The 13318-nt window shown below is 42.3% G+C and overlaps 2 protein-coding genes across 2 annotated transcripts; both read right to left on the bottom strand.

The window, feature by feature from the left end:
* Positions 1-75: 75 nt before the first annotated feature.
* On the bottom strand, positions 76-4899 carry pcid2 (PCI domain containing 2). Its single transcript, XM_068730733.1, has 15 exons — positions 4810-4899; positions 4156-4204; positions 3980-4069; positions 3794-3867; positions 3643-3708; positions 3507-3548; positions 3205-3259; positions 2913-3016; positions 2733-2808; positions 1944-2085; positions 1486-1586; positions 1017-1090; positions 814-939; positions 397-520; positions 76-283 (listed from the first exon to the last, which is right to left on the bottom strand). Exons 2-15 carry the CDS (start codon positions 4189-4191, stop codon positions 194-196), a joined length of 1200 nt encoding a protein of 399 aa, XP_068586834.1. The 5' UTR covers positions 4192-4204; positions 4810-4899; the 3' UTR covers positions 76-193.
* Positions 4900-6213: 1314 nt separating this feature from the next.
* On the bottom strand, positions 6214-12784 carry LOC137887638 (T-box transcription factor TBX19-like). Its single transcript, XM_068730758.1, has 8 exons — positions 12543-12784; positions 10246-10528; positions 9196-9330; positions 8516-8577; positions 8149-8207; positions 7463-7624; positions 6510-6654; positions 6214-6379 (listed from the first exon to the last, which is right to left on the bottom strand). The coding sequence occupies exons 1-8, from the start codon at positions 12782-12784 to the stop codon at positions 6214-6216; spliced, it is 1254 nt and encodes a 417-aa protein (XP_068586859.1).
* Between the last annotated feature and the right edge of the window lie 534 nt (positions 12785-13318).

Below are 13318 nucleotides of genomic sequence, written 5' to 3' on the forward strand. Positions count from 1 at the left end.
CATCCAAAGCCTCCAGGAAACACAGATGAAGTTCATCAGGTTTGTGTTAATAAACAGAAGAAGTTCAACACGCTGTAGAAACCAGCATCTGTTTTATTCAAAATGTTTTTACAGTACAAAATAAGAAAAAAAAGAGTTCACTGAATAGTTTCCAAAGAACATCACAGTCAGAGGGGATTGTGGGTAACGTAGTCTAGGAGACGGAGGACAGAGAAGGGAACGGATTCTGTTTACTGACCACAAGCTTTTGGTGCTGATGGGAGATGTAACCTTTGATGTGACCCTGAGAGGAGACAGAAACCACAGAAGAAGAGTTGTCTACAGTCCAGATGTTTCCTGTGTGTGTGTGTGTGTGTGTGTGTGTGTGTGGGTGGGTGTGTGTGTGTGTGAGCTCACCATATAGATCAGGTTGGCCAAGATACACTGCACCTCATCGAGGTCCACGTCGTCCAGCTGCATCATCTTCATGGCCACCAGGAAGGCGTCCAGTGGAAGCTGGTGAGTCCTCAGCAGAAGATACCTGCAGACAGAAGCTGAGGTCAGGAGAGGAACTGGACTATACTGACTCTGGCTACTGTACCGTGGGATCCACCAGGAGGAACTGGACTATACTGACTCTGGCTACAGTACCGTGGGATCCACCAGGAGGAACTGGACTATACTGACTCTGGCTACAGTACCGTGGGATCCACCAGGAGGAACTGGACTATCCTGTCTCTGGCTACAGTACCGGTGGGATCCACAAGGAGGAACTGCACTATACTGTCTCCGGCTACAGTACCAGTGGGATCCACCAGGAGGAACTGGACTCACACTTTCTTGAAGAGGTTCCTGTAGGTGATGATCTTCAGCTTCTCCAGGATGAGGAAGATCCCACAGCGGATGAAGAAGGTCTCGTGTTTGGCCAAAGCTTCGTTCAGCAGCAGCAAGTTCCCCTCACTGAAACACAGTTCACCTGTGAGATCACCTGACAGCACGATGATGTCACTTCCTGTTGTGATACCACCTCTGCTTACCTCACAGATTTGGTGACGTCGGCAAACTGCATGAGGTCGTATTTCCTCAGGAGCTGATGAGTCGGCATGTGACCCTGAAACAACAAGCTGCTATCAGACTGGTCTGAACGGGTCTAAACTGGTATGAACTGGCCTGAACTGGTCTAAACTGTTCTAAAATGGTATGAACTGGTCTGAACTGGTCTAAACTAGTATAAACTGTTCTAAAATGGTATAAACTGGTCTGAACTGGTCTAAACTAATATAAACTGTTCTAAAATGGTATAAACTGGTCTAAAATGGTATAAACTGGTCTGAACTGGTCTAAACTGGTCTAAACTAGTATAAACTGTTCTAAAATGGTATAAACTGATCTGAACAGTCTAAAATGGTATAAACTGGTCTAAAATGGTATAAACTGTTCTAAAATGGTATAAACTGGTCTGAGCTGGTCTAAAATGGTATAAACTGATCTGAACCGGTCTCTCACCAGCAGCATCTTGACGGGCAGCAGGTAGATGAGGATCATCCTCTTGTTCTTCTGACTGGATGGATGACAGTGATGGAAAGCATACGACAGGAACTCCTCCGCTGCAGAGACACGTTATCAATAATCAACCATATTGATTCGTAATGTTTATATTATTACTGTTGTTTTAGGAAATCACAGACTTAAAGGACCAATACATCGAACATTAGAAACTACACAAAGAGACAAGAATCACTGCAGTAGTAGTACTGTAGTAATGTTACAGTAGTACTAATTGTGGCCCACGTAATATATTAACATTACTGTATTATTATGTATTACTGCAGTATTAATACAGCATTATTGCAGTATTGTTACGGTATTTTACAATGGTACTTTTACAGTAATGATACAGTATTTTTACAGTAGTATTACAGTATTGTTATAGTAGTATTTTTACAGTAGTACTGCGGTATCACCTGGCTTGAAGTCGCTGTCGAACATGGCCTTGCGGCCCACGTAGTATTTGTAGGTGACCTTCTGAGCCGGACTGTAGTCGTTCTTCAGGTTGGAGCTGTCGATGGCTCTGATCAGAGGCTTACACAGGTGCAGCTTATTGATCTGATCAGAAGATCAATCAATTAATCCACAACGCTCTGGTTCTTTATTCCAACAGTGAGACACGTTCAGACCTCAAAGAGACACGTTCAGACCTCAGTGAGACACGTTCAGACCTCAAAGAGACACGTTCAGACCTCAGTGAGACACGTTCAGACCTCAAAGAGACACGTTCAGACCTCAGTGAGACACGTTCAGACCTCAGAGACACGTTCAGACCTCAGTGAGACACGTTCAGACCTCAAAGAGACACGTTCAGACCTTAAAGAGACACGTTCAGACCTCAGTGAGACACGTTCAGACCTCAAAGAGACACTTTCAGACCTCATTGAGACACGTTCAGACCTCAAAGAGACACGTTCAGACCTCATTGAGACACGTTCAGACCTTCAGACCTCAGTGAGACACGTTCAGACCTCATTGAGACACGTTCAGACCTCATTGAGACACGTTCAGACCTTCAGACCTCAGTGAGACACGTTCAGACCTCATTGAGACACGTTCAGACCTCATTGAGACATGTTCAGACCTTCAGACCTCAGTGAGACACGTTCAGACCTCAGTGAGACACGTTCAGACCTTCAGACCTCAGTGAGACACGTTCAGACCTCAGTGAGACACGTTCAGACCTCAGTGAGACACATCCAGACCTTGAAGTAGATCTTGAAGAGCTGGTTGCTCAGAAACATCATCCCCCACTTCTTGGAGTCCTCGATCCCGGCTCGACTGAGGGGCACACACAGCACCCGGGGTTACACTTTACTCTCTTATTAGTTACTCTTCTTCACAGGAAGTGTGTACTTGTACTGCATTTGTGTATTAGTACTCACTTGTCGCTGGCACACACTCTGAAGCAGCTCATCAGCTGTTCTGCTGCTTTCTCCAACATCTCCCCAGGGTGTCCTTTACCCTTCTTCTGCAACTGCTGCTCCGCCTGCGCGCGCACGCGCACACACACACACACACACACACACACACACACACACACACACACACACACACACACACACACACACACGTCATCCCAGCAACAGCTGACCTCAGATCAGTGTGTGTGTGTGTGTGTGTGTGTGTGTGTGTGTGTGTGTGTGTGTGTGTGTGTGTGTGTGTGTGTTTTCTTACGTTGTTGGCGAATATCCTGAGATCCAGAGTGACGGTGAACATCATCGGGAGAGCCCTAAGAGAGAGAGAGAGAGAGAGAGAGAGAGAGAGAGAGAGAGAGAGAGAGAGAGAGAGAGAGAGAGAGAGAGAGAGAGAGAGAGAGAGAGAGACACACACACACTTTCTTCAGTCTGGATCGATACTAACAGTTTCCCCTCACTTGCAGTCATTGTGCTAAGCTAGGCTACCACACACACACACACACACACACACACACACACACACACACACACACACACACACACACACACACACACACTCACCAGTTCTCCTCTTTGTGGGACTGGAAGGCCCTCAGGAAGGACGTGATTGGTCAAGGAGTGATCGGCTATAGATTACTGGTGTGTGTGTGTGTGTGTGTGTGTGTGTGTGTGTGTGTGTGTCCCTCATGAAGGATATTGAACGACGAGCGTCTGGAACTTGTAGGCTTCAACAAAGTCGTGATTGGACACAGCGTAGATACACCTGCAACACACACACAGACACACAAAGTCCTGTTAATATGGTTACATCCTCTCACACACACGAGCGACCCGATTGGCCGTCCTACCTGAGGTGGGCGGCGACCATCTCGTCATACGGCGGCTCCAGGAGCTGCTGACATTTTTCTTCTGGACTGGCCAGCTGTGTGACACACACACACACACACACACACACACACACACACACACACACACACAGGTGAGGCTGTGTCCTAGCGTATCCGAGCCGTCTACCTGAGTGGGCGGAGCCTCACCTGTAGTCGGGGGTTGACGACGTGTGGGTGTTTGAAGGAGAGCAGCTCAGAGCAGAAGGAGCCCTCGTGGTTGTCTAAGGCCTCGTTCACCTGCAGAGACAAACACCAACGAAGAAGAAGAAGAGCGGGTTAAAGGCTGCGGCGCCGCCTGGAGGTCACACGGTGTAACTACACACCTGCTGCAGGTACTGGTTGATGGTGACGTGAGCCATCAGGGCTGGAGACCTGGAGACACAAAGTACTTCAGTCATGTACTAGTACAACAGGGGAGAAATACTGTGGTACAAGTATTCAAAATAAAGTGAAAATATTAAATATAAAATACACAATATATACAATGAAATTAAATAATATTTAAATGAACTAACCAACTAATATTTGCACTATTGTTTAGTTAGTTAGTCAATTTAATATGTGTTTATTTCACTGTATATATTGTGCATTTTATTTTTAATATTTTCACTGTTATTTTTATATTTTAAATAGTATTTATTAAGTATCTGACATTATATGAATATTTATTATTAACTCATCTTTCAGTCGGTTAAACATTTAAACACATTTTATACAAATATTCAGTTTTAAATAAGAGAATTATTAATAATACACCTGATGATTAAATGACTAAACTTTCACCAAGACGTTAAATAATGTTGCGGAATAGTGTTCAGTTAATAAAACTTAACGGGGCTACGGCTAGTTAGCTAGCATGCTAACTCGTCAATTCACCGACCTTTACAGTTTTAAAAACTGTCAAAGCTTTTTTTCAGGCTTCAACTCAACGTTGAGATTCGTGTAAATGTACTAAGTAAATATAAACTGTTACGAACCTTTAAAATGAAGTTCTGACCCAGAAATGAACCGTTTCAGTTCATTCAACGATCTTCAGTTGGAGCTAAACGCGACTCACAACAACTTCCGGGTCGGTACGGTCTGCTTCCGGTGGCACTTCACAATAAGACGTTACATATTTCAAAATAAAAGCCTTTGAAGGATAGATTTTTATAATTAACCGAGATAAAAGTCGTCTTTTACTATTTAAATTATAATATATGTTATTTTTTACTGAGTATGTTTCTGATGAAGAGGAAAAGAATAAAATATTACAATCAAACGTTTTTCCTTTAAACCTTTATTGACACAGAACAGAACAACAGTCGGTCTCCTCCGTCATGCAGAAAAACAAAGAGTTCCACAAACAGACGTTTCAGATATAAAACTGGAGAATTTACATAAATTATTCTTTTGATTCAGAAACTTTGTTGATCAAGTATCAGTTAAATATGAAACTGTTTAAACACAGCTGATGACTGTAAACATAAATAAACAGGTTTAATAGACCAGAGGACAACAACAACACCAACAACAACAACGTCTTCACTTTAACCAGTCGTTAACTGGTAAAATAACAACATAATATACATATATATATATATATATATATATATATATATATAAGTAGTGACAATCCTTTGATACTGTCCACCAATCACCAATATATATTAGTAGTCACCAATAGACACTAGTAGCCCCCAATATATATTAGTAGCCACCAATAGATACTAGTTGCCACCAATAGATGTTAGTAGCCACCAATAGATGTTATATTTTACTATAATATATATTTGTACAATAATCACTAGAACAAAAAACCAATACTTAACTAAGTACAAATATTCACCAGTAGCCACCAAAAGATACAAGTACACTTCAGAGTTTACAAGTACTGTATGTACAAAAAGTCCCAATTAGCCACCAGTAGATACCAGATACCAATATGTACAAATATTCTCCAACAGTGTAACTCCACCTAGTGAGTACAAATCGTTACTGGTACATACTAGTAGCCACCAGTAGCCACCAGTAAATACCAGTAGCCACCAGTAAATACCAGTAGCCATCAGTAAATACTAGTAGCCACCAGTAAATACGAGTAGCCATCAGTAAATACCAGTAGCCATCAGTAAATACCAGTAGCCACCAGTAAATACCAGTAGCCATCAGTAAAGACTTGTAGCCACCAGTAAATACTAGTAGCCAACAGTAAATACCAGTAGCCACCAGTAACTACCAGTAGCCACCAGTAAATACCAGTAGCCAACAGTAAATACTAGTAACCAACAGTAAATACCAGTAGCCACCACTAAATACTAGTAGCCACTAAGTAGTATTTACAAAGAGATAGTGATACTTAGTAGGGGTCTTTACTTCCATTCGCCCAATCACATCCATCCTCAGAAGGAGTGGGTGTGGCCAGATGGCCACCCGGCTACGCCCACTCGACCGTGACTGGGTGGCTGCATGAGGCTCTCGCTACCGATTGGTCCGTGGAGAGCCGTGCAGGGTGAGTGGGAGGGGCTTAGCTCACTGCATCCAACCGTCCACAGACAGGGATACTGACTGACCAAAGACATAATAAATACGTATATTATTATTATATATATATATATATATATAAATACGTATATTATTATTATATATATATATATATATAAATATATATATTATCATATATGGTAATGTGGCTCACCTGGAGTTGTGAGGTGGGGGAGGAGCCTGTGAGGGAGGAGCATGGTTGGAGGAGGACGACAAAGAGGAAGAGGAGGAGGAGTTTGGACGAGGGGAGGAGCTACTCCACCCGTCTGATAACGCCTGAACACCTTCAGACAAACACACTGAAACAAGATCAACACTAATGTTTACACTGTGATATATAAGTATGTATGTTTACACTGTGATATATAAGTATCTATGTTTACACTGATATATAAGTATGTATGTTTACACTGTGATATATAAGTATGTATGTTTACACTGTGATATATAAGTATCTATGTTTACACTGATATATAAGTATGTATGTTTACACTGTGATATATAAGTATCTATGTTTACACTGTGATATATAAGTATGTATGTTTACACTGTGATATATAAGTATGTATGTTTACACTGTGATATATAAGTATGTATGTTTACACTGTGATATATAAGTATCTATGTTTACACTGTGATATATAAGTATCTATGTTTACACTGATATATAAGTATCTATGTTTACACTGTGATATATAAGTATGTATGTTTACACTGTGATATATAAGTATGTATGTTTACACTGTGATATATAAGTATCTATGTTTACACTGTGATATATAAGTATCTATGTTTACACTGTGATATATAAGTATGTATGTTTACACTGTGATATATAAGTATCTATGTTTACACTGTGATATATAAGTATCTATGTTTACACTGTGATATATAAGTATCTATGTTTACACTGTGATATATAAGTATCTATGTTTACACTGTGATATATAAGTATCTATGTTTACACTGTGATATATAAGTATGTATGTTGACACTGTGATATATAAGTATGTATGTTTACTTTGTATGAATATATGAAGTATAAACAAATAATATATTTTCTTAATTTTATCACACACACACACACACACACACACACACACACACCTGAGGAGTGTGAGCGGTGCTGCAGGTAGCTGGTGGGGGGGTAAGGTGTGTGTCGTCCCGGGTAACCGTGGTGCTTGTAACCATGGTGATGGTGTGAGGTCAGCGGGAGACCGCCGGCGTAGGGAAAAGTTCCGCCCCCTCCAGCCGAGCACAGAGACCAACCTGAGACACACACACACACACACACACACACACACACACACACACACACACACACACACACACACACACACACACACACACACACACACACACACACACATACAGTTTATTCGTCCAATATTAATATTATGTATATATATATATATATATATATATATATATATATATATATATATATATACACACAATACATTCATATAAAATATAATATATATTTTTTGAAATGTGTAGTTTTTGTTCATAATAAAATATAAATACTGTAAATCTAAGAAGTTTTCAGACATATTCATATGATTAATTATATAAATAAATGTAATTAATAGGAAATATACTGAATACAAATAATAACAATAATAAGTTAAAATAGCAAAAACATTCATAAATGTATACATTTCACAGTATATATACAGTACGTTAAATACTACATATATATTTTCTTACATTATGTTTTTGTGTTTAAATATAAAAAGTATTTTACTGTATATTAATTCATGTGTTTGAGGAATACAAATACTTTTACTCACAGGATTGAATCCCAACTCGACTCTCTGACGACTCCGGTAAACCCCGCCCCCCCGGGTTCCTGAGGTGGTAAATCAAACGCTATCATGACACTGCGCGCGTGTGTGTGTGTGTGTGTGTGTGTGTGTGTGTGTGTGTGTGTGTGTGTGTGTGTGTGTGTGTGTGTGTGTGTCTGTGTGTGGAGCTCTGAGCTCCTCATGACTCTCTAATCAGCTGCTAACGCTAACATCCTCTGGTATCCTGGTGATAAATGCTAAGCGCTAAGTACTATCAGCTCCATGTAGTTAAAGTACCAGCAGTAAAAGTACACAAGTATTATTATTCTATAAGTATATCACATTTTGTTTAATGTGAACTGGTAGATCTCACCTCTCTTTAGCATCCAGGAAGGCTTTAGCAAACGGGTTATATTTGATCTTCAGAGCCGTGATCTGAACACAGAAACACACCAAAGAATACCAAGAATACATAAAAGATATACAAAAAACACACCAGAAATATACCAAAAACACACCAGAAACACACCAGAAATATACCAAAAACACACCAAAAAAACACCAGAAATATACCAAAAACACACCAGAAATACACCAGAAACACACCAAAAACACACCAAAAACACACAAGAAATATACCAGAAACACACCAAAAATACACCAGAAATATACCAGAAACACACCAAAAATACACCAGAAATATACCAAAAACACACCAAAAATACCAAAAACAAAACCACATAAAACACATATCAGCACTGTAATATTCTATTCACATGATTTAACCGTTTAATTCTTCTTCTATCCCTGTAAATCCAGAACATTATTATGTGTCCCTTCAGACCAGAGAATAGATTATTTAGACCATTAAGGTTCATTAACATTTTAACTAGATTATAATGATATTTATTATGAATCAACCAACGTATGGAACTGTGTTATTAAACATTCACAGTGAGAGAATGTAAGAAATATAACGTATTCTTTCTGTTTAAGTCTCTGAAATGAACCGATGATGCTGTGTGTACTTGTACTTAGCGTTTGTACTTGTACCTCTTCGTTCTGGTAGGCCGTGACGGCGATGAACTGAGTCTCTTTGAAGGAGACGTTGGACACGAGTCGATGACGAGAACCGACGCACACGATGTGGAGCTGAGGCTCGTACTTATGGAGCGAGTTCAGCATGATCTGAAGACAATAGTACATGTTATTCATGTGTACAAGTACCTCTAACGGTGTACTTAAACATCAAAGTTTCCTGAGCTGAAGTTGGGATGAAACACAAAGCAGATCCAGGTGTTGTTTGTGGATCAGAGCCATCTTTGTCTTTTGGCCCAAACACTCTTTAATCCTTCATCCTGCTCTTCCTCACTAACGAGCTCCAATTAACCAATCACAGCTCTCGAGGCACACACACAAAAACAAACTGTTTTCTATTCAGATTGAGAGGCTGGCTGACCCCGCCACTCACTCTGTGTGTGTGTGTGTGTGTGTGTGTGTGTGTGTGTGTGTGTGTGTGTGTGTGTGTGTGTGTGTGTGTGTGTGTGTGTGTGTCAAATATAGTCTCTCATCCACCTGAAGCATGATGGGTAAATTAATTTCCCCGGTAAAAAACATAATTACCATAATGTACAAATAAGCTGAGCAATTATTTCATTATGGGCCGAGCTCTCTGTTTCCAGTGTGTGTGTGTGTGTGTGTGTGTGTGTGTGTGTGTGTGTGTGTGTGTGTGTGTGTGTGTGTGTGTATATGTGTAGGTGTGTGTGTGTGTGTGTGTGGATAATGGGGGTAAACACAAACAACGTTATTGCCAATTTTTTTGTTTTTTTGTTTGTAGTGTGTGTTTTCGCCTCTCGAACAGGAAGTGCATTAAACCGCCGCCGGCCAATTAAAGAGCGGTTTATCCGGTTCCCGTGGTTACGAGGAGGTTGAGCAGGTGAAGTAGACTGAAGAGGTTTAATTAGAGGCGGGGGTCTCTCGCCCACTCCAGTAATACACACACAGGAGAAGAAGAAGAGGCCTCTTGACATGGAGAGCTGGATAATGCACAGAAGAAGAAGAAGGGAAGGATGGAAGTGAAGGAAGTGAAGGTAGCATCCACACCTGTCCTCCTGCGTTGACCTTGTTGGTGAGTTTCACCTTGTTGAAGACCACGGCCGCCTTCATCCAGTGAGCTCCGAAGTTGGGCGAGTCGGGGTGGATGTAGACGCCGCCGTGGCCCCGCCCCTCGCCGTGACCACGCCCCTCCGCCCGCCCGGCAGCCACCCACTCGCCGTTCACGAACTTCCAGCGGCAGCCATCGGCCGGCACGAAGTCCAGCAGGAGAGAATACATGGAGCTGGGGTCCAGACCGGAGACGCTCACCTTCAGGACCGGGAACATGCGGCTGCACAAACAAGTTCACACCTTTAGTTATAAAGACCCACAGGTGGACGGAAGACCTAAAGGTGGATGGAAGTCCAACAGGTGGACGGAAGATCTACAGGTGGACGGAAGACCCACAGGTGGACGGAAGACCCACAGGTGGACGGAACTCCTAAAGGTGGATGGAAGACCTACAGGTGGACGGAAGGCCTAAAGGTGGACAGAAGGCCCACAGGTGGACGGAAGACCTACAGGTGGACGGAAGATCTACAGGTGGACGGAAGTCCTAAAGGTGGACGGAAGGCCCACAGGTGGACGGAAGTCCCACAGGTGGACGGAAGACCCACAGGTGGACGGAAGGCCTACATGTGGACGGAAGACCTACAGGTGGACGGAAGACCTAAAGGTGGACAGAAGTCCTACAGGTGGACGGAAGGCCTACATGTGGACGGAAGGCCTACATGTGGACGGAAGACCTACAGGTGGACGGAAGACCTACAGGTGGACGGAAGGCCTACAGGTGGACGGAAGGCCTACATGTGGACGGAAGACCTACAGGTGGACGGAAGGCCTACAGGTGGACGGAAGGCCTACAGGTGGACGGAAGTCCTACAGGTGGACGGAAGGCCTACATGTGGACGGAAGATCTACAGGTGGACGGAAGGCCTACAGGTGGACGGAAGTCCTACAGGTGGACGGAAGTCCTACAGGTGGACGGAAGGCCTACAAGTGGACGGAAGATCTACAAGTGGACGGAAGGCCTACATGTGGATGGAAGGCCTACATGTAGACGGAAGACCTAAAGGTGACTGGAAGGCCAAAGATTGATTATTCGGGTGGTTGAATCCTTTAACTTGCCTCATATTTTAAACATTCTCATGTTCTACGGACATCTAAAGAATCTAAATCTGAGAGATAAACGAATCAGGAAGTAAAGAACACGTGAATGAATAAATAAGTGGATCTGCAGCATTAACAGCTGAAGTGTTGTTCAGCAGGTGTGAATGGAGTTCAGGAGAGTGTTCTCCACTGCCGGTCAACAACACGCCAACGTAACCGGCTACTAATGGATAACCTGGTTGACAGGGTCTCTGATCTGGAGTCAGCTTCAAACACCTGTTGGTCCTGTTCTACCTGTAAAATATTCAGAAAACTAAAAGTTATGTTAATTATGTTTTCACTGTCGTAAAACTCCACCAAACTAAAGCAGCTGAGGTACAACAACCCACAGGTGGGGTTCACGACCCACAGGTGTGTTAACGACTCACAGGTGGGGTTCACGACCCATAGGTGGGTTCACGACCCACAGGTGTGTTAACGACTCACAGGTGTGTTAACGACCCACAGGTGTGTTAACGACTCACAGGTGTGTTAACGACCCAAAGGTGTGTTAACGACCCACAGGTGTGTTAACGACCCACAGGTGTATTAACGACCCACAGGTGTATTAACGACTCACAGGTGTGTTAACGACTCACAGGTGTGTTCACGACTCACAGGTGTGTTAACGACCCACAGTTGGGGTTCACGACCCACAGGTGTATTAACGACCCACAGGTGTATTAACGACTCACAGGTGTGTTAACAACTCACAGGAGTGTTAACGACCCACAGGTGGGTTGGAGGGGTACAACGACCCACAGGTTGTATGACGACCCACAGGTGGGGTTCACGACCCACAGGTGTGTTAACGACTCACAGGTGTGTTAACAAACCACAGGTGTGTTAACGACTCACAGGTGGGTTGGAGGGGTACAACGACCCACAGGTTGTATGATGACCCACAGGTTGTATGATGACCCACAGGTTGTATGATGACCCACAGGTGTGTTAACGACTCACAGGTGTGTTAACGAACCACAGGTGTGTTAACGAACCACAGGTGTGTTAACGACTCACAGGTGTGTTAACGACTCACAGGTGTGTTAACGAACCACAGGTGTGTTAACGACCCACAGGTGGGTTGGAGGGGTACAACGACCCACAGGTTGTATGACAACCCACAGGTGAGGTAGGACGTAGGCGGGAGGTCTTACCGTCCGTTCTTGGTGACGATCATCTCGTTGGTGATGCTCTGGAACTTGGTCCACAGCTCTGCGTCCTCCAGCGTGACGTTGAGCTCTCTCTCCGTTGGGTCTCCTTTTTCCCGGCCGGCCTGCAGCTCGTTCTCTACGGCGCTCAGCAGACGAGACACGCGGCGCTCCGCCGAGCCGGGGGGGGGGGTTGTGGTCCGGTCAGAACCAGAACCTCCATCCTCCTGGAGACCCTCCACCTTCATCTGGAGCATAAGAAAGACACATTTACATTTTATTTTGAAATATTCTGTTCAGTGACGGTTAAAGAATAAAGATTATTCATTTATTTAACTGTAGTTTCATTTCACATTAAACACATTCTACTTTTATTCTGGAACTGTTTTAATTTATTCACACATTTATTTTAACGTTTCAAACAGATTCAGATGTTTAATGAAATAAAAACTACATTATAATCTTTTATAAATAAATGTTAATTAAATAAATATATAATAAACATGTTGATCTGCTTCAGGACTTCAGGACACAAAATTTACATTATTCACTCCGAAACATTTTATATTTATGAAACTTAAAAATTGTTGAAGCAGTATTTACATTGTTGTATAAATACTATATACATACTATATATATAAATACTAAATATATATATCAGATAATAACTGTGAAAGTTTAAATCTCCATTAAAATAATTTAAATATTTCTGTTACTTTAATTTCCATCTTTATATATATATATATATATATATATTAAACGTGTTATTTTATTAAATACAT

Source organism: Cebidichthys violaceus, unplaced genomic scaffold, assembly GCF_023349555.1.
Source record: "Cebidichthys violaceus isolate CVI_PGR_0920_01 unplaced genomic scaffold, fCebVio1.0.p SCAF_103, whole genome shotgun sequence".
Classification (NCBI taxonomy): domain Eukaryota; kingdom Metazoa; phylum Chordata; class Actinopteri; order Perciformes; family Stichaeidae; genus Cebidichthys; species Cebidichthys violaceus.